Raw genomic sequence first — 22,544 nt, 5'->3', positions numbered from 1 at the left:
GACCAAGGATTCAATCCCCCCCAGATGTGCCCCAGTCCTTGTTACAGAACCCTTTTAAGTAGCCCTACTGGACGCATCTCCTTCCCTGCTTAAAATCTTTCACCCAAGCGTTGGGTGGGACGGTGACAATCTCTGTCCCGCTTTGCTTCACAAGTAGAGCAAGCAAAACCAGATTCTTAATGTCTAGTAACCATGGCTGCAAGTGTATGCATAACAAAGAAGCAGATGATTAATGTATGTCACATTTTATTTTATTTTTTTTTAAATAATAACTCATTTCAGTCTACTTTTAGGTATTTCTTTTCCTTTAGAAAATAAATGTATACAGCAAGATGACTGCATAGCCTGCCAAAAATAATAGCCTCATTTTTTCTGGTATATATTATATACAGTAAACTCATGGACCTGCTGTATTTGTCCAGATCTCTTCCTCTTTTTTTGTTAAGCTTTGTCTTCGAATGAGGTCAAAAGAAAAAAAAAAAATCATTAATATGTGTCAACTTCCTTTATAACCTTAAGGAAAAATCTTTGTATGATATCACACAGACAGATTTTCAATTTCCTTGTGTAATAAACAGATGCTTTAGGATTTGGATGTAATTTAAAGGTTTAAAATATCACATTGAGATTGATGAATAAATCAGTTGTGAAGACAAAAACATTGATGCCTGTTGAAAATACCTCTCCAGACAGGCAGGAAATGAAATTAGTTCCCAGTAAAGTGTGGAGATGAGGATCACTGTTTAGTTCTGCTGCAGGCTTTTTAGGACTTGCTACAGTGGCACAACGAAACTGCTAGGGCTACAGAAATCTAATTAAAGAGCAAATGTCCCTCCTGACATCGAATTAATCTTTATCAAGTTCCCTATTTTTATTTCAATCTGGAACAAGAAAATGAAATTTAAAATTCTAGGCATGTTGCAAAACAGTTGGTGATTTTCTCTTGAGCATTACAATGCAAAAACATTCAGCATTGTTTAATTAGACCTCGAAGCACTCATTTTCTGAGCACTTTTTATTTCATCATTGTTTGTTAAGGGCTTACATAAATAATACACAAATATTTACTACAAGCCTGGTACAAGGCTATCTCCCTCTGTTGTACGGATCTCTATTTCCAGAGCTTTTTCTGTTGATGAAAAAGCTGAAGTAATTATTGCTTACATTTTAAACATCACCATACTTTATCAATCCTTCCTATTGAGTTCAGGTTTCTTAAATTACTTTGCCGTAACAAGAATGCTTTCCAACACCCAAATTGCTGGTATGCCAGTAGCCCTCAGCCCCAGCGGGACCACTGAGCTGCTTCTGGGGCTGGAGCCTGGCTCAGATACCTCTGCACCGCGTTAAAATTCATCACGTCAGCACGTCCTAAGAAACAGGCCCCGATTCCAGGCAGTTATAAACTAAACAGACTTGCCAGGTTCAAGATGAAAGTGTCATTACCCTTTATTTTGCAGGTAGGAGAATTAAATTCGCATCGGTGGTTCCAACCTTCACGAGAGGTATCAGTTCAGTCCAAGCACAAATCCACACATGCTTTGTAGGAAGAGAGCCAAAGCAATTTGACTGTGGTCACATAGAAAACATGAGAATAAGACCCCACGCAGTTCCAAGCTTGTATTTAAACCAGAGGATCATCCTCCCATATCCAAGCTATTTATTTGTCCTAAGTCCAGAAGACATGGAACGGGTATTGCACTGATGGTCTCTTCCTCTGATTTGGGGAACTGTCTCTTCTTGCTGCATGAGTCTCTGTGCCTGCTCACCTGAATGTTTTGCTACGGCACTGCTGGAGCTACTGGCCCCAGGGAGTGTTTTTCTTGTGCATATGATTGTTCCATGAAGAGCAATAAGAGATCGCGCAGGGGCTTTGCTACCAAAGGTAAACCTGAGTGCCTGAGGGTAGGATGTGTTTCTGTGGTTAGTTTCCTCTTGCAGCTAAATTAGAAAGGCCTTATGGGTGATGTTTTGTACAAAAATGATGACGGTGATATACAAAACCAATTTTTCTGCCCTCTAATTACACGAAACCCCAATTAAAGTCATTGGGAAGTCTGCTCAATTACAGTTTCCTTTGGATTCGTTGCAGGCATGGGGGTTGTTTATGCAGCCTGATGTGCAAGTTTGGAGCCTGGTGAAAAGGCTGCGTACAGAGCACGGGGGTTACAGTCACCACGGGGGGGTATTTTACCTTATTAGCAGGGTAGTATATGTTACATGACAACTAGATGCTGAATTCAGCTCGTGAACGTGCCCAACACTAATGATCTGTTTCTTGGAGTCATCGGGCATAAAGCGAGGCTTCAGAGAGCATTTAAGGTACTGAGGTGTGACTTGGGTTATTCTCCATATGGAAGAGATTACAGAAAAAAGTTGCACTCATTTACAGCCTAGGCAAAAATCTGGGGTCAGGATGAGTGGAGTGAGGTGACGGTGTACACGAGGGGCAGAGCAGGGCAGAACACCCGCCGGACCTCCGGGGAAGAGCCGGCGTATAACACACCAAGAGAGGGGGATGTGGAGAAGGAAGTGGCATGTTATATTTGAAGGAAGCTCATTTCTGGGGATGGAGGGGGCCAGGCGGAAACTGAGACTACTCGTTTATCTTGATTAAAGGTAGCATGGCTGAGTTGTTAAACCTGCAGAAAAAAAACATCTCAAAATTCCTGTCTAAATGAAGACTGCATATATGAAGTGATCGCACGTAATCCACTAGAATTTAAAACTAAAAGCTATGAGCTTTAATCCTTTCTATTCTGTATGTGGACTTTGGCCAGAGGGAGTGGATTTTCACACTAGGCATCTTGGTTCAAGTTCAGTATTTGATTTAGCAGCCGCACATGCAGTTAACTTGAGTGGAAGTTGTATGTCTTTGCCCCAAGAAGAAGTTTGGTCTGGTTTTTTTTTCAGCAGACATCAATTGCTTTTGTACAACATTCTCATACTTTTACCCAGTGTAGTTCTTCTAACTTTACAGGAACATGATGTACATTTATACAAGGGTGAACCAGATACGCTAGCCTTGAAATTTCAATTGTTCTCCTGGTTTTGAAACACAGCATTTAAACATCCTCCTATATCAAAAGAGCTAAAAATTATTATGACTTTTCATATGACAGATATTTCAGGGAGCAGGTTAGATGTCTCTTTGTAACTTCCACTTTTTTTTCTCATCTTCTTGGTTTCAAAAAGCAAGTTATTCTGTGCTACTTTCACTACATTAGTCCAACAACTGTTAAAAAGCTTTGGTTGAATTTCTGTTTAGTTGAGAGAGAAGTACAAATAAAAGAAGCAGCAGATGGTCCCTTTGTGACTGAATGAAGAAAAAGGGTTTTGAGAACAATATGTGAATAGGTGTAGTCTAATAAAACAGTCAGCCACCTGCTGCCTACATCCTTCAAAAAGATTCTGTTGCATATTCTGGGAATTAACGACTTGTGTGTGTCCTTACGTTCAATCTAAATGGAAGCTCTAAGGAGCAAACAGACCTTTTTGCCCCAGTGTTGATTGAGTTGTTCTCTTAGTTTTGAATTGTTTCTGCTCTGTCCTTCCAGTTCCATCCCGAGACTGCGTAATAGCTAACAACGTTTTGGCAGTGTTTCATTTCTCAAACCAAAGAAAGATTTTAAAACTTAGAAAGCACCTACATTTTGTTTTTTTCCTGTTTTAAGTTTGATAACCTAAATTACAGCCAGAAAAGAAGTATTCTACCATTTCACAGTACACACCGTTTGGTTTTGTTAAATGCACCCAACCTGTTGCTTGGTCTCTGTACATAGTAATGTACCTTCTCTCTCCTCTAGGGATTTACTCTTCAGCCTGATTATCAGAATATCATCAATCCAACATCAACAGCTGCACAAGTTGTTACCCAAGCAATGGAGTATGTTCGTTCAGGGTGCAGAAATCCTCCAGCACAGACCGTGGACTGGAATAATGACTACTGCAGTAATGGGTAAGCAGCCAGTGAATGCCACCTTGTGTTGAGCAATGTTCATGACACAAGTATCTGACAGAGAATTTGGAAATGGCTTTGCTGCCTGTTTCCCTACAGTATGTCAGAAGTGCATCTGTCATTTATTCAGCAGTTAGACTGTTGTGGGAGAACAAGTTTTCAATACATACATTTATTAGACATTGTTGGCACCTTATCACAGCGCGTGCGCTTTGGTCTTAGAGAACTTCCATCACTTAGAAAATCGGAACTCAAATCTTAGGAAGAAGGTGTAGGAAAGAAGTGTTAAGACCACTATCTCCTACTTGAGAGACAAATGGCATGAACTGTTTTCTCCAAATACTCCTTTGCTGAGGAGAGCTTGGAACAACAGTGGAAACAACTAGTTTGGGTCATGAAAGCCCACGAGTAAGATGCAGGGGTGATGCGTGGGATACGAGATATGGGGAAGGGAATGGCATGAAGATCACATGACTGTAACCAGAAACAAAGCGCCATAGCTGTAAGAGTTTTGTGCCCCTACCATAAGGATAGTGGCCCCTTCAAACCCTCAACTCCTCTGCAGCATGGTTTCTGTGGAGCCATGTTACTGTCCCAGGAACTGCCTGGAAACATTTAAGACTCTGAACAGAAGGTATCTTTTGAGTTCTGACTTATAGATATTGTGCCTTGTGGGCATGCCCACCAGCCTGACCTGCCTTTCACCTTGGCATGAATCCCCAGGGCAAAGGCAGATAAAAGCTCTTGGTTGCTACCAAAGCAGCAAATCCAGCCCAGACAAATGAACACAAAGGGGAACTAAAGACCAGTTTCACCCATTACATTTACTCAAAGAGATAATTTCACTTGCATTATTGTTTTAAAGTGTTTCTGGAACTCGAACCAAACAAAAATCTTTTTCTGGTTACTCGTTCAGAATAACACCTTCACTAAAACCTGCTGACTCCGAGGCAGACTTTAACTAGTCTGCACAGCAGCATCACTTTCCCCCACACCTGTTGCTGTTGCCCCACAACTTGCCGACTTGTTTGGCAGAACAGTGTCACTTCTGTGCTGTACCACCATAATGTCTTGATCTGTGCTACAGGCCCTTGTAGGAGCCTATGCAGACAACAGACTTTTACACCCACTTAAACTGAGCTCTGAATAGACTGTCCTCTGTCAAACAAGCCATGGCCACCTGTGGCTTTGAATCCTGATCTCTTCCGGAAAAAGCAATGTGAGATCATTGCCAGCAGTGCCCTCTAGGTTCCCACTGGGCATAACTTTCCATCAGCAGAAGCTTTCCCTGAGCAGACCCTGTATGTACCCTGTAGATAAGCCTTTGTGAATCTGTGGGCATGGACTTAACCTATCTTTGCTCTAGCATTGGCATAAATTGCCAGTGCAGGGTAGCTTGCTCAGTGCTGCTTCCAGACTCCAAACCAAGTAAGCTGTAAAGCTGTGGAAGAACAGAACTTGTGGCTGGGTTTTGGCAAGCAAGCAGGAGATTAAGAGTAAAGCCTCTCTCCTAGAAAATCTCTGCAGTGTGAACCAAGTCCCATCAGTGATCCCTCTTCTCCTTTAAATAATATATTTTTTCTGACTTCTACAGACTGTTCCGAATTAGAAACTGGTAAATGACTCCTTTTCGCTCTGAACTGGTATGCTTCCATTGAAGCTAAAACCCAGCAGTAATTGAATGTACAAGTGTGCTAGACACAGTGCACTGGCGGAAGGTCTCCTGTAGAACCTGGTCTCCAGTAGAGAGTTGTTCTAGTCAGCTCTGCCAGAAGCGTCTGGTCTTCCCTTGCATGTGCTTACCTGAATCTGCCAACCCAACACATTTTGGGTATGTCTGTACTAGCGAGATACCACTGGCTGGCACCCATGTTCCTGTAACGAAGCTCTCCTGCCCTCTAAGAAAAGTGGCCACATCACTTAGCCATCACCCCACACAGGGTGCTTATGGAGTATCATTCCGAGACCTGTGCTAAACCCTCAGCTGTACCGAGGTGGTTTGTGAGAGAGGGACAGTCAGTGCTACCAGCCGGGCAGCGCAGGTGATCCCAAACCGGTGCTTAAGCCCACGTCCCAGTCCTGTTTAGTTTAGAGCCAGATGTGGTCTCCAGGTTGCTACATGCCACTATGGCACTAGAATTTTCCTTATTATTACCATGGTAATGCAGTTGTACTTCAGTGATATGCTTGGAAATAATGACATGCAGTAGGATTGTGGGGATATTTTTTATTTTTTTTTTTGGAAGAATAGGACTAAATATTTGACAAATTTAAAAAAAAAAATAATCCCATTTGTTCTTTTTCTCTTTGAACAGGGGCATGCAGAGGGACAAAGCACTCTACCTTACCTGAAAATCTGAAACACCTCTCCTTTCCACTGAGGAATGCAGGGAAGTCTTTTCATCATGGATTGCTTTATGCAGTCAAGGCAGTTCTGCATTTTATTAGGAAATACAAGTTGCTAAGCACTTAGGACTATTTGAGCTTGTGGGTCACCCACTCTGGAAAAAATAGTCTTGCTTCTTTCTTTTTCTTTTTTTTTTTTTCTCCCCATTTTTTTCTCTTTCTTTCTCCTTTCCACTCCCCCCCTGAGATCCTTTAACGGACATTGCTTTTCTTCTTCCCTGAAGGAAACTTGGACCATTCAGATTTTATGTTGGTTTTTGCTGTGAAGTGCTGCGATAGTAACTGCCTTAGCAACTGTAGATGTCTCGGATAAAAGTCCTGGATTTTCCATTGGTTTTTCATAATGGGTGTTTATATGAAACTACTAAAGACTTTTTAAATGGCTTGATGTAGCAGTCATAGCAAGTTTGTAAATAGCATCTATGTTACACTCTCCTAGAGTATAAAATGTGAATGTTTTTGTAGCTAATTGTAATTGAAACTGGCTCATTCCAGTTTATTGATTTCACAATAAGGGTTAAATTGGCAAACATTCATATTTTTACTTCATTTTTAAACAACTGACTAATAGTTCTATATTTTCAAAGTATTTGGAGAAAAAAAGAAAAATATTCCCAAATGATATTAATTAAAAAATATTGGCTTTGTCTCATGAAATAAACACAAAATACTAGGAAAAAAACTAATGTTGATAAAGAGCAAACACATTTATTTTGTACTGCCTAAAAAATGCTTCTTTTTTTTAAAGAAAATCACTTTATGTGTACTGGTTAGTAAACGTCATTTAAGTCCTTTTATGTATAAAACTGCCAAATGCTTACCTGATATTTTATTAGATGCAGAAACAGATTGGAGACAGCTAAATTATAACCTTTACATATGGCTATGTATTATTGTTTCTTCATACTGTGTCTGTATTTAATCTTTTTTATTGAACCTGTTGCGCCTATTTATGAAATAATAAATATAGGTGTTTGTAAGTAAATTTGTTAGCATTTTAAAGAGGTTTCTTTGACGCTTTAACTTTTGCTGGCACAAATTGTTCACAACTGATGTGAATACTTTATTTAGTTTTTACAGTGACATATATAACACCAAACCTGCTTTACTGGCAAAAAATGAAGGTAACGAATACTTATTTCTCTATATCTTTGGTTGTTAAGGGTAAAAAAAGGTATTTTAAGTAATTCCCTTTTTAAAGTATTGTAGCAGGAAGTTGCCCAAAACTAAGACTTGACCCAACAAAACTAACTGAGTAAAACTGCATAATGCTGCTTCTCGAAACGTCGTCAGTTTTGGTTAATTAGTCACGTGGAATAAAAATATTACCAAATATGCTTCAGCCATTTTATTTTCCATGCAAAAGGTCCTGCAGAGTTTTAGGGTGTGTATCGCCAATATATCCTAAAGTGAAAGGTAAGTTCAACAGCCACAGGGAAAGTGATTAAAAAAAAATCCAAAAAGAAGGTATTTTGTCGATGTTTTGGATCAGAGACAGCTCTAAAAATATATTTCTGGAGGATTTAATCCCGGATGCCTGTCCAGTTACTGGCGAGTACCACTGATTTGCATTTTCTACGTGAAATAAAGAGAGCAACTCGGATAAAATACACATTACACAATGCCATTGATTTTCTTCAAAAACAAAACAGAAGCAAAGGTATGCTTGCTTTGGAATGATTTCAGGCAATGTACAATCGGAATCACTTGGCATGTAATAACTAATAAATAATGCAGATCAGATGTGATTACTCAAATGACTGTAGCTGAGAGCTCTAATTTTCCTGTCTTGAAACTGTATGAGAACTTGTGATTAAATTCACAGTTTATTGTTTGTCTGTTTAGTACTTTAGAAATACACCAGCACTACTAATTACCCAATGTCTTCTATTTATTATATTACAGTAAACTACATTTTCCACTCATATTAATTCTAAAGCGAGAAGATAATTACTGGGGGTGAGAAAAATCAGCTTTGATTTTGACAGGCAGTTTTCCTCTTTCTTTTACGGAAAAGAACTGTGTTATCTCCATTTCTTTTAGAGCAGGTGCGCAGTCACATAAAGTTGTTAATTTCAGTATCCAAGCAGAGTTCAAAATACAAGAAAACTTTAATGTAAATAATAAAAAAAATACATCATGAATAAAATACTTATTCTGTACGAACCTCTGGCTAGTTGGTGTCTCTCAGTCTGTAAGAAGGGAAACCTGCGGTGCGTTTACCGTGCAGCACCTTCCGCATGCGGTGATTTGAGTGTGGTTTTGGGCCTGGGCTCTCTTGGGATGGCACAGCTGCTGGAAGAGCAGCGGTTTTGGACAGGGTTGCATTGAAGCCACTTCCTTCCAAAGGAAAGAGCCAACTTTGATGCACAAATGGCAGTTCTTCGTGTCTGACCTTGGGAAAAAGCAATGGTTGCCAGTCACGGGCAATCTCCTATTTGTTTTCAGCTGCGTATTGACAGATACAAATTGTCAAAAGATGGAGCCTAGAAGGTTGAGAACCTTTTGGAAGCAGGTGAAACTCCACTGGAGTTCATGAAGATATGCCCCGTCCTTCGCTGAAGGACTGTGGCTGGGGCACCACAGTAACACATAGACCCAAGTCACTGGTTGTAAGTCACCATCTGTCATAAGGATGATAATGAGGAAGCCCACAGGAGCGAAACAACCTACAAATTGAAGCAACGCAGTAACAGCAAGTAAATATGATAAAGACGTCTGTCAAAGTGATAGAAACCAAAGCAAATAATGTTTTCCATTACCTGAAATGACTATTTTTTAAAAATTATTTTTAAAAAGTGGTAGGCAAAATGCAAGGTTAGCAACATATGTGCTCTGCAAGATGTAAATTCCATTTGCTTCCACCAGGGTAAGCAGAGGTTTTGAAAAGGAAAGGCTCTTCGAATTTACTGCTGCTCTTAGTGTGCCCCGTTCTGGCAATGTGAGTCCTGGTCTCTCTATCACCAAATTCACAGAGGTTTGAGCAGAAACCTCATCCACCTGCTGCCTCTGAGCCAAAGAAGCTCTTCAAAGGGACCTGCTATAGGATTTTTTCCCCCATGTTCATCCACAGGCAGTTAGAAAGTAATGCATTCATGGAGGGCCCCAGCCATTCACAATGAAACTTAATGTATTCCTGCCCACTTCTTTCACCAAATACCAGTTCCCGATTCCAGTGGTGTCTCTGCCAAATATTCCCTGCGGGGCTGCTCTGTAAACAGGAAAGCCAATAATAAAAGAGCTCATTACTGGGAGGTAAAACACGCTCTTACCACCTTCCTCAGCCTTCTGAGACTTCATCTCAACCTGAACTACCATCTCCAAGACCGTATCAGCCTATTTTTTACCCAATCCTGTAAACATGGCAGATCCATGGAGATCTCTTTCTGTGCTCTGGGGAAAGAGAGTAGGTAAAAATCCTTATTTTGCACACACTGTGAGAAGCATCTAGAGTTATATGCAACCCCAGAACTTCCATTGATAGGTAGGTATAGACATAGACATAGATACAAATATAGGTATAAAGATAGATAGAGAGAGAGATAGATAGAGAGATAGATTGATAGAGAGATAGAGAGATTGAGAGATAGAGAGAGAGAGAGACAGAGAGACAGAGAGATTGATAGATAGCCATTGCCCTGTTAATTCTCCACCTGGTGTCTTCAAGTCCTTTTGCATTTAAATCTAGTATTATTTAGCAAGTATGGCAGCGTGCTGGCAGTGCTGCAGGAGGTGCTGAGCACCTCGGAGAACACGAGGTGCTTTGTGTCAGGTTTCCCAGAGAGCATTTGCTTCCCTTTGCAAAGTCATGTATTTTATTATTACCCAGCAGCACATTAAATCACAACTCAAATGTAGTTCTTATTCCACCGACAAGAGGACAAGTGAGAACAATGACTTGTAACATTTCAGAGTCTGTCACAGCTACTGCCTAATTAGAGAAGCCCACTAGCAAATGTGCATCTGCACGGATCCTGCGACTGTCATCATTTCACATTCTATTAAGGGCTTGCTGCGATAGACACTTTACAAAGAAATTTCGTTCAGGCTAATACCAAGCTGGCAAACATGTAATTGGCTAGAAAATAAAACAGGAGAGGGAAAAAAAAATAAAAATGAGAGGAAGGGGAAACGAAAAGGAAACCTTCCTATTTGGAAAACAAGCTGTGTGCAAAAATCCACAGTGTACCGCGGAGAAGATCCTTACCCTCTGACAATTGTGTGTTTACAACGAGTCTGAGCATAATTGCTCTGATGGGCTGTCAAGGAAAAGATTAATTTGGCAAAGATTAGTATTGACTTGCTGTTTATTAAGGCTTTTAAACAGCTGTATCTGGCAACATTCCTGTAAGTGCCTGTCATGTCTGAAAATCAGGCTCACACCCGGGTGCTTGCCAGCTGTTGCTAAACAATCTTACCACTTTGAGTATCTTTCTCCAGGCCAAACAGCAAGAGCAAAGCATTGCCAAATGAGTCTCTCTCGTCCTGTCACTTTCCGGGGGTTCTGAGCGCTCAGATGTCGGCCGACGGCTCGGCTCGATGGCTGAGCTGATAGCAGCCGCCGGCAGCCAGCAGGGCGGTTAGAGAGGTGCGACACCAACCTGTCCCCACGCCCAGGGGGCAGGGTGCTGCTGTCGGCCACCTCGCCAGTGCGGAAAAACCACAGCTTGCAACTGCTGGAACGCAAAGGGGTTTTAAACCCCTTAAGGGCCCGCCATCAAAGTTTGGTAGGAGGCAGAACTCCAGAGCGAGCCTTTCATCCCCCCCGGCTCTGATGGGTAAAGCCAACAGGCTTGGAGGGTGTGTGAAAGTACAGTAGACACTATTAATCTTTATAAAATGAGCCAACGTTTTCTTCTATGATTTTTTTTTTCCCCCAGACTGCTGATAAACAAAAGTCATAAAAGCCATGCACACAAAATGCCCTGGGTCAATGGAAACCTGTAAAAGGAAAGATGTCAGCTGTTATTTTTGTTACGTTACTTAAAACATTTCAGCTTGCATTGTAGGCTTTAGTAGTGAGCTCAGAAACAAATAATACCAATGGAAAGAAGGATAAACGGCTGCAGCTAAACGCCAATACAAATAGCCATGTGTTACAATTAAAGTTGATTTGGCCTTTCCAATAGAAGTCTGATTTTCTGGGATTAATCTCGACCTTTTCAAGTTGCATCAGGCTGAAGTGAGTTGTCAGAACAGATGTGAATTTTGTTTGCCGAGAACAATTGCAATCCAGTAACCCTTAGAACATCAGCATTTTCCAGACTGCCAGCCAGCTGAGCAGTGAGGATGCGGACGGCAGACACGGAGCGCACACAGCAGGCAGAACCAGAGGACTCATAGCAATGTCCAGAGGCTGGAAGTTTAGGTCAGAAATTTTCAAACTGGAAACAAAGTACTTTTCTGTTTAACTCTGAATTTACCACGCAGCACGCTGGATGCACAACCACTTGCAAAAATGTATTAGATCAAGAATGAATACCTTCTTAAAACACGTGTTCTTTAGTTAAGTCAAACGTACAAGTGGGCGACATTCCACGCGCCACTGTTTCACAGCAGGCTGGGCACACATTTTGTAATGCAGAAGTCTCTGAAGGCTCCAAGAATCACACATTTCAGATGCTGCTCTAAACTAGCTTCCTAAGAAGTTTTGCCTTACAATCTGCATGGCTCTGGCATTTAAAACAAACAAAAAAAAAAAACAAAAAAAAAAGAAAAGAAAAAAAGTTAGAAAAATAAAACCTCCAGTGAATTTTCAGGCTTTTCACACTTTGATACCTAGACTTAAAAACTTCCCAGCTCTACGCACTGCATATATGCTGACCTTGGTGCTCCCAAATTGCCGAGTTTCAGTGGAAGCTAAAAAATCCAAAACCTTTCCAACACGGGCTGGGGATGGGGGGGCAGAGGGGCTGTTTGCCTTGCCATGCTGGCACAGCAGCTGTGGCCGTGTAAGCCCCCTTCAGACACAAAGCCTGCAGGCTGCCTTTGCAATACCAGCTTTCTTCCCAGTGAAACACTGGGATCCATGTTGCTGCCATCAGTGCTGTCGTATTGTTAAATACTGAAGATGCAAGAGAGATTTTTTTCCTGCTGTCTATATAACGCAGCCCCGATAGCAACAGGAAGTTCCAAAGTTCATTCAAAAGCACGTCGTCACTCGAATAAATAAAGCTATCTGATGCCCTAATTAGTAGCATAAGCCTTCATGTCTGCATAAGCCTTCATATCTACTTCTGCTCAGAGTTCTAAAATAATGAGCCGAGCCTCTCCACTCCTCTGGCATACGAGCATGTGTTACACGGTTTTGTTAAAGAGATGTATATGAAAGAAGGTAAGTGATGTGCCCAGGGACGCAGAGTAATTTAGAAGAAGAGGAGCTGAGATCTGAGGGTTTCGAAAAACAGTCTTTGCTTTTGTCATAACTAAAGTTCAGCAACTGTGAAGCAGTGCTCAGATCCACAAGGACAGCTTTAACTCAGGTGAGATTTTACAAATAATAAATAGGGGGAGGTTTCCAGGTTTTATTTGTCTTTAGCAGTCTTCCACTTTTAAGTTGTGTGTGTACAACTGAGTGCTATTTTCGAGCTTCACTGTAAACTAACTTTAAAAAGATTAAAATAACAAGAGGGAGATGTCTCCGTAATCTCTGGTCTCATGTTGCTGGAATTTTTGATTAAAATTTCAAAGCTCATGAGACTGGAATTTTGACTATACTGTTCACATTCCTCAAACATCTTCATTTCTCTTTCTCGTTTTGCAGAATTTCTCCCTAGAACTCAGCAAAGTCCTTTACCCATCTGACTCTCTGCATCAGATTTAACAAAGCACCATACATATAGATAGTTCTGCACACTAAGGAGACTTATAGGACCCACAAGGAGAGAGCCATGACGGCCGAATGGGACTGTCCTGCATCTGAGTCCCCAGCAGAAGTTGCCCTCTGCAAACAGTCTGGAAGCAGTCGCACAATGAGGTCCTGGTAGGGAGGTCATGCTTCTGCAGTACATGGGTGATAGGTTCTCAAGGCTGAGTATTTCTAGACTCTCCAGAGAGAATTTTTTGAGAACAATTTGATCACAAGCCAGAAACAGGCTATCCTGTCTTCTTGTACTGTTGCCACCTTTGGACTGGGAAGGAACCTGAGCCCAGAGGTGGGAGCCTTTCCAAAAGTGACCCCAGTACAAGGAAAACACTGACATACTGGAGTGAATCCAGTGGAGACCACCACGATGGTCAGGCGGCTGAAGCAGCTGAGAGTGCTGGATCTGATTCTCCTCAAGAAAAGGAATCCAATCCAAGGGGAGCTGTAACTGCAGTCTGTAACTGCCTAGTGGGTCCTTATAGAAAAGACAGAGCCCAAATCTTTCTGTAGGCAGACATCAAGGACAAGAGACAACAGACACAAGGAAATTTCTGCTTACATATTAGGGAAAAAAAACCACCGGGGGAAGGTTGAAAACACCGAAATGGCAGACCAGAGAGGCCGTGGGATCTCCATCCTTGGCAATACTCAAAGCTGGATGGGACAGCTCTGAACAGCCCCGTCTGAGTTGCATCAGCTTTGGCTGTGGGGATAGGGTAGACCAGAAAACCTCCAGAGATCTCTTCCAATCTAAGATAGTCTGGGATTCTGTTTCACACAAAATCCCCAACACATGGGATAGAAATAAAGCCCAGCAGATCATGGTTATTTGGCCTCAAATTGGGAAAGGGAGTGCGAAAGTCTTTGTTGGTTACTTGCCGTTACACACCTCATGTGCTACAGTAAATTGCGCTATTTTAAACTGAAGTTTCAGAGTCTGGTTTTACATGTACAGAAAAAGAAAAAGTGAACGTCATTTGTATCTGAGTTTCCTGTAGAGGTTTATTTAAGGGGGAAAAAAAAAAACTCCCAAGCAAATCATAAACCGAACCCACTGATCGCCTTCCTGAAATGAATTTAGTTTGCATTATTGGGAGCACGGCTTTTAAGCAAAGACAAGCAGGAGTGTATTGGTTGCCAAAGCAAAGCTGCCTGGTTAAAGCTTGGACTCTGGGGAGCAAGGCCTCAGATAAATGAAGGAAAAGATACAGTTTCCCTTTTTTTTTTTTTTTTTTTTTTTACCATATAGCACTCAAAAGAAATCTCTGGGGGCTTCAATACGTGACTTTACATTTTAATGCTTTTCCTCCACCAGATGGTTTAGATAAAAACCTATTAGTTTCATTCGTGCAAATGATTTCATACAAAAAATGTCTATTTTTAACATTTTTGCCTCAAGGCTTGGATTTAACTTTTTTTTTCTGCAGAAGTGGAGGTTTTCACTAGTGTCTAATACTTTAATCATCATAATTCTTACGATCAAAAAAGATTCATACCAGAATGTGGTTGATGAGTCCTCTAAAAGAATTTACGTCCAAAAAAGTGCATTAAAATTACTTCATAAATTTGATTTATGCATCTTTTCATACAACCTTTACATGTTTGCAATTTTCCATGAGCTTAGTTATGATTATTTCAATCTCTGCAAAAGTAGTGTATATGTTCCGCCAAACATAATGATGCGGACCCTTTATCTTCCTTTTTTGTCTCCAAGTCATTCCTTCAGAGAATACATTCAGTGTGTAAAAACTGGAGAGGGTTCACTCCTGGAAACCCTAATTGCCATTACAGGCAAATCCACTCTCATTTCTGGAGGTAAGGAATTCCCCCTAGCGATGAAATTAATATGTCTGTGTTATGCACATGCTGAGGGGATGTTAGGAGGGCATACATGAGTAATTTTAATTCTGTGAGGTCTTTCTTTATCATCTAAAGAGCTCGTTTGGAACCAAGCAGAGCAGGACATGGGAAATGCCAGAATCTCTTCATTAACATGGTCATCCCAGTTGATCCAGAACAGACACTATCCAGCTATTTTCTTACATTTCAGCAGAGCTCTCTGGGTGCTCAGGGGTGTCCAGCACCCAGTTCATCAGTCATGCAGAGCACTAGGTCCTAACTTTAGCACCCAATGGAGGCACAGTGATAGGAACCTGATCCCACTGGCCTCCCTCTGCAGTCACGGGAGAAGGATCAGCACCTCCAAGGTGCATATTATGTAGGACAAAACTCCTCTCTCCTTTGCCTAATTCTCTACAGCACTTGGAGAGCCTAAATACCAAAGTCTGCACTACACTAGAAAGTAATTCCGCTCATTAGGAGTTGATCAGCTGATTGAAGAAGTGCACAGACTGAAGCTCCTACAGCTGCACTGCAAGAAATTCAGAGTTTTCACTGAGGACTAAATTTGCTGTCTGTCGTGGTTTTGGCCAGATTGTCCAATCAGAATGGCAGATGGCCCTCCCCCCCTCTCTCCAAAGAGAGGAGAGGAAGAGATAAGGAGATTTACAAGTTTAGAAAAAGAACTAAACTACTTTAATGAAAATAATAATAAATAAGGAAATAAGAAATAATAATAAAATAAAATAAAAAGTATACAATATATACAAAACTGTATCCAGCTCCCAGGATGATGATCGCATCACCAGCGGACACCAGGAAAGTCTCAGACTGGAGTCAGCGATGGACAGGAGCTGAATTACGGAACTAGAGTCAGGAACGCTTGGATTGGGACCAAAGGCAGACAAACAGACAGGGTCCTCCTCAGACGTCAGCCATTGAAGAAAAAGAGAACTTGCCCCTTTGATCCCTCAGGTTTTATACTGAGCGTGATGCAGATGGGATGTAATACCCCGTTGGTAAGTTTTGGGTCACCTGTCCTGTCCGCTCCTCCCTGCAGGTGGGACCCCTCTGTGCTTCTCCACTTCCGACCCCCTAACGGGGCAAATAGCAAAGTTAGCTGGCCTTGTTTTTTATAGCAATAAGTATAAGGAAGAACCTCTGTGCATACCGTTCCTTGGCATAATCAGGTCTTATCACTCTGAGAGTGAACAGTTTCTGAACAATATGCTGTTTAATTTCAGACTTTAGTCAATTAGAAGAGACCCAGCTAAAAAGTAAAATTACAAAACAGAAAATTGGTTCTGTTTTACCTCAAACCAGGGCACTGTCTTCCCCTGCACTGCACCTCATCACTGGTAACTCAGCAATTCACGCACCAGAGGTTAAATAGGTAATCTCAGATTTAGACCCTGAAGGTATTTAGCAAGTTAAATGCATTAACAGTTAATGCAGAGATTTAAAACAAACAAATAAACCTTATAAATATTTTCCTGGTTTGGGTACTTCAGCTACTGTGCCACAAAAAGTAGCAAGTAGCTATGAGAAGAAAGACGGTAAAGGATTCAAAAGCAAGTAAGGGGAAAAGAAAGGAAACAACATCCCCACGTGTCTTCAAGATGCAGGTTTGTGCAGCATGGCATTCTGTTGGATGTTCACAGATCCAGAGTATATGTAAATAGAAACCACTCCAAAGAACAAAACTCTCCATGCAATAAGGAGATTTCCAGTCATGAGTATATTGCTTGCAGGATTTACACCACAGGGGCAATACATTGACAGACCGTGACTTCGTCTATACATCACTGTATTATTATAGCTGTTAGGATGTTCAGGAGGTTGTAATTAGTGAGCATCAGGGTGTGTAAGCCCCCTGCGTGGTGCTGCCAAGGCTAATCCATGTCAGTGCCCACAGGCAATGGTGGAAAATAAAACATTTCAAAGAACAGCACCAGAAAAATCTAAGCCAGGCCAACACAGCCACAAGGCCCTGTGATATGAAACAAAAGCAAACATAATCCATGCATCAGAAATAACTGCTGATCCAAAGCTTATTTTTGTAGTGCACCTCCTCCATCAAGAGAAAAATTTGGACAGGAAAATGGCAAATGGGAGTCTCGTGTTGTTGGGGTCTTTTTTCCTCCTAGAACGATCCAAACAGATATCGGCACATCACTTACAGCCATGGGCTAAAGCTGGGGCACAGGCAGTTGCATCCGCAGTCACCGAGGACTGGACGAGAGATCTCCACCACAGAGTGTTTTTTCCACCAGAAGTGGGTAGCTGTCCCGTTTGGTGCTCCTCACTGGACTGTGAGATGTGGATCCATTTGTCAGGTCAGAAGTTAGTGAACTGCTTTTGTGACTGATGACACCTTCAGCTTTCCTTTTGACAGCAGCTAAAGGTTGCAGAGCCCATCCCTTCCGCAGCGCCTCTGCCCCACCAAAACACCTCGGCCCGGCTCCCTACCCTTCCAGAGACCAGTCCCAAGAGCACAGCAAACACCTGCACTATGGGAGATACCTCTCGAAGGCTGGCAAGAAGTCTAAGAAGTCTAAGCCTTTTGGGGGATTTCCACACCCAGCAATGCTGCATCAACATAGCAGCAGGTGGGCAGGCAAAGGTACCAAGATACCTCTTCATTTATCCATCTCCGCCAGGATTTTTCTGTTCTGTCTCCACTCCCCTCTCTGTGCTTTGAAGTCAACTGATGCTGGGTCATCAGCCATTGTCAACTATTTCAATCACACCTAAAAAACTGACCATTGTATGACATGCAAAAAGTCTGAGATGGAGTGAGAACTGCCTCCATGGCTGGGATTGTATGTAATTGTATTCCAGTTGTATGGAAGTTTTTTGGCACATTGCTTTGGGTGAGCATACCTTCCCCCCATGCTCTAAGAAAAGGAACTACCATCATAGCAGCAAATGACTGTGATTTTGTCATAATGAATATTTGTACCAGATTCTAAAAGAATAATGTGCATCCAGTCAGGGAAAATGGACCCAAAGTATGACCTGCGTGCCCTCCAAAGAGCTATGACTTGAATTACAATGAACCATTCATGAATAAGCTGGATATCAAGAAACAGCCAGTTCATCTTTCTAAACATCAGACTCAAGGTGCATATTGCAAACAGAAAAAAATTGAAATGATCACATGAATAATTTGTTGTAATTTATTTGCATTGGTTACTTTCCAAATGGTTCTTTGCATCTTGTTCAGGAGAAGAAATTTGTTTCGGTATTTTCATGCCTTTCTGAAAATGAATCAGAAAACTTCTTTTGAGCAACACATGCAAGTCAAAAAGCCAAAGAAGATGCTCCTCTAGCAAGATCTGACCTTCTATCATTAAGACTACAGGCACTTTTGCCATTGTTTTGAATACAACTGAATTAAAAATCTGAAAAAAAAATTAGACTGTAGAAATGTGTGAGTGAAGCCAAGCACAAAATGGTGTTGTATGAATGCCTTAATTCCATGCCATAATGGTTTCTTTTTCGAAAAGAGAAAATAGATAAAATAGGTAAAGGCACAGAAGCAAACACTTCAAATGAATTAAGCTGTGTTTCAAGAGAAGGCTGAAATTCCCCTTTGTCCTTAAAACAGAGTCTTCTTTCCTTGTCCTCAGACAAGCCAGAGATTTAATTTGCCTCACACAAAGGAAGTGCTCCCAAAGGAATTAAGCATCCGATTTGCAGTGTGAGAGGGGAATGCCCCACCTGCTTTGGGCCGTGCTGAGAACCCGCCTTTCTCCTGAGGATACTGCTGCAGTAAGGTCTCCATGGGGATTTAAAAAATACAGCGTGAGATGACTTCTGGATATGACAAAGTTTGGCCTGATCAGTGGTAAAAAAAAACCCACAGGCAAATAAACTGTATACCCCTTCAGAACATCTTTGGGATTTAAAACACTGCCATATAACTTAGTCCCCCAGTTCACTCTTGGCCCCTGATACCTTTGTTGCTTAAGTGGTAGCTCACTCCGGGGCTTCACTTCTTGGCGTGAAGTTCCTCTTCACTCCAGGCCTGTGTGTGGTTTTAAGCCATTTCCCTATGGAAATCTCTTAGTTTTGTCCTCAAAGACGGACAAGGTGGCACCAGCCCTACCCAATTCTCCAGCACAATCCCTGCCCAGCACCACAGAAGAGCCCACCCAAACGCCCCCACGTAGCCTCCCTTTCCTGCCATATGCTCCAGGGGGCCTCAAAACCTTCACTGTGGGTTTTGAGGGAAAAAACCCAACCCTTCGCCCAAACTGATCTGTGCGTTGAGGCTCCAGGGTACCACGGGAGTGCCGGGGTGCCTGGCCAGCACCGTGAGCGAGGCATCAGCCATACAGCAGTGCTGGAGGAGAGACTACTGAAGTTTTTCTTGATCATTCAGTTATGCTCAGGTCCCTGTCTATTCTGGAGTCGTAGGGACATATGAGGGGAAAGGAGTTTTAATTTCAATTTTGAGCTTGCCAAGCTATCTCGCTCAGACAGTAAAAATCATTTTGCAAATGCAATAGCACTTTTTTAATGTAGCTTGTGTCAAACATATTGTACAAGCTGAAGCAAACCCTAGATGGAATAAAATAAAACAGCTAATGGGAGAATATAATAGATAAACAGTGAGGCTAAGCGTTTGACAATTTCCCACTGCTGAGTATGATTATCAGTAGCACTATATTCAGCCATGTGAATTATCATCACATGAGCTACGCTTCATCTTGTAATATGAAAAAGGCCACGTTTGAAAACTCTGATCAACATAAATTATGCAGCTCATAAGTAATTTCTAATTTACATTTTGTTTCATTTTGTGACTCCCGGCTGTAGTGATTTCTCGATCCCAAAGCACTGAAGAGTCTGCTGTACACCAACCAGGAACGCGGCGATTCTGCAAGCAGCAAATGGAGCGAGGTGGGCAGGGAGGCCACTCCAGCACCCTGCTACGCTGGCTCTCGGCTCAGGAGCCGGAGCTGGAGCTGATGGGGAGGTGAAGAGGTTTGCTACTAAGTCATAACCTGTCATTACCCATCGATGTTTGAATAAAAGCAGGAGAGTTCATACTCGTTGGAGATGGAGCATGTTATCTGGACACCAGACTGGCATGAATGGAGTGATCAGAGGAGACGATGACTTGGCAGCAGTGACCATCACTCCCTTTGAGGGTGAAACCAGTGGCTTAATTGTTCCTCACATCTGAGTATCACAGCATACAACCCTGAGTGATACTCTCCTGGCGGTGGATTTCTTTTCAGCCTCCGTACCTAGGACAGGTGGCACAACCACGGTCCTTTTCTACCTTCAAGCTATGGAGACTTAACCGAAAGTCGAACAGTTGTCTTTTACAACGCAGAATGAGCTGGAGAGTGCTCACAGAGCTGCACAGTGACCTACTGTCATGGAGCAAGACATTACCACAATAGCAGCCAGATGGTCAGGCTTTGCCTTTATTATTGGAATTACTATTCATATCACAGGAGTGCTGAGATTCCCCAGCCCAGATTGGTGCTCGACAGACACAGGATAAAACGCATCCTTTGCCCTACAGAGGTTTCCCTCTAAAACATCAGGACAGGTAAAAAGGAAGGAAGAGGCAGCTACACAGAGAAGTTGGTTGTTGACTGGTGGCTCTACAGCAGAGAGCCCGAGAGCAGGCGGGTGCAGGCTCTCTCGGCCACATCAACCACCCCGCAGCTATGAGGGCTCCCCGCTATCCCACCTGCCAGAGACCTGCACAAGTCCCAGCCTAAAAGGTCCCCATCTCTGCCCACGCACTCCTGCCGTGCAATAATAAATACTAATGTGGGCATTAGTATTTAGTATATTAGTATTTAGTATATTAGTATACTAAAAAAGGGCAAAGTGAAGTTTCAACATGTTAAAGACGACAAACTCATTTCACCTTGCTATGTTACTGACACAAGCTGATTGCTTTTATCTTTGCCCACTCCCATTAGAGGAAAAATATCTCAGTAGTTAGTAAGAGCCTAGAGAAAGATGCGCCATCAGATCGCGTGTGTGCTCCGGCTTTGTTTATTGTAAACCCACGAGGAGTCACATGCCATTTTATTTTTAATTTTGCTGAGATCGGAAAAATCAGTTTAACAGAAAAAACAAGAGCTTACCCACAAAGGTAAAAGCCCTGGGGCAAGAGATAACCGTATGGGATATTATCAAGGTAGGTCACATTTTTCTCTAAAGTTGAGTAAACTCCTAGAATTGATAAAATCTTGCAGCCAGGCTTCATTTGATATGAGAAAGCATTTGTGGGAGGGAAGCATCTGTTCATTATCACTTATGGGCTTAATTGTATGTTTCTTATCACCCAGTGGTGTTTTCATACTTACCACATGCACTACCGTATGTCAAACTTCAAAGAGAGAAAAGAGTTTTGCAGCACTGAGTGTCTTGCTTCAAAAAGGAAGATAGTTTCAAATAACCTGGTTTTCTTCTGAGAAAAGGGAAAGGGGCAAAATCTGGGGAGTGGTGTCTCCTAAAGGAGTTAAACACCTTGGAGAATAGCGGGCTGTTTTGAAAGACAATACGGCTCCAATGAGTTATCGCTCTGCCTAGAGCTCACAGGAGCAAGTGTGATTCATTTTTCCCTGGAGAGGAAGACTTACCCTTTTGCCTCACTTACTTAAAAATAAAATAAATAAGCAACACAAAACAAAACAATTTGCTATTTCTCTTGAAAAAGCATATCGCAGCTCAGAAACAAAAGTGAATTAAGACCGAGAAGCAAAAAGCAGTAGGAATACAGAAAAGAAATAAGAAAGGAGAATAAACTGATATGAGGGTTGGTGATGTTGGAGAGATTTTGTCCGTTCTTTCTTGCAGTAGTGCCCTCCCCTCTGTGCCTGTCACCTCCCACCTCCGGCTCTGCTCCCAGACTCAGGTCTGTGGTTTGAGCTCTGGTTTCCACTCAAAGCCTTCGACATCCGAAAATGAAAAAAAAAAAAGAAAAAAAGAAAAGGCTCACCAAATTCTTTTCAAATCGCTTTTCCTACTTTCCCATGAAAAAAGGAAATAATCGTTGCAGGGCTAAAGTAGTCCCCTTGGTGTGAGTTTAATTAATTGAAGCAAGAGAGTCCCCAGGAACCCTGTCATAATTCCCATCAAAAACACTGTAGTAAATAACCCCGTAGCTACAGATGAGGGATTTTTTTCATTACTGTTTCAATCTCAACCCTTCAGAAATCCTTTTTTTATTTCAGCCATGACTCAGCTGATTTAGGTACTTTAATTCCTCCTTTCTTCCTTCGTGCTTTCCATATTGTCCTGTATTTCCTAACAATACGGACATGAAACTCACGCTGTGAAAGATGAGAGGTAATCTCTGATAGCTACTTGAAAGCTCAAGTTAAAAATAATCTTGTGGCACAACGGGCTGCTTTTTCTTGATCTGTAGATTTATACTCAATACTGGTCACATGCCAAGGAGGTTACTAAGATGTTTGTTTCCCCACATATGGCCATCTC

At 41.9% G+C, this 22,544-nt stretch overlaps 1 protein-coding gene and 1 long non-coding RNA gene across 9 annotated transcripts in view; one reads left to right on the top strand and one right to left on the bottom strand.

The window, feature by feature from the left end:
• TOX (thymocyte selection associated high mobility group box) overlaps nucleotides 1-8,490 on the top strand; it is a 235,932-nt gene extending 227,442 nt beyond the window's left edge. For all 5 annotated transcript variants that reach the window (XM_063326918.1, XM_063326917.1, XM_063326916.1 and 2 more), the window contains exons 8-9: nucleotides 3,807-3,958; nucleotides 6,274-8,490. In XM_063326918.1, the coding sequence (XP_063182988.1) occupies nucleotides 3,807-3,958; nucleotides 6,274-6,310 (189 nt within the window). In that variant the 3' untranslated portion in view covers nucleotides 6,311-8,490. The remainder of the gene's footprint in view (nucleotides 1-3,806; nucleotides 3,959-6,273) is intronic.
• Nucleotides 1-22,544, bottom strand: part of LOC134512007 (uncharacterized) — a 61,681-nt gene that overhangs the window by 4,652 nt on the left and 34,485 nt on the right. The gene's annotated exons all lie outside the window — the stretch shown is intronic.

This window comes from Chroicocephalus ridibundus, chromosome 2 (assembly GCF_963924245.1).
Source record: "Chroicocephalus ridibundus chromosome 2, bChrRid1.1, whole genome shotgun sequence".
NCBI classification, from domain to species: Eukaryota; Metazoa; Chordata; class Aves; order Charadriiformes; family Laridae; genus Chroicocephalus; species Chroicocephalus ridibundus.
This window is presented reverse-complemented; position numbering and strand designations above follow the sequence as displayed.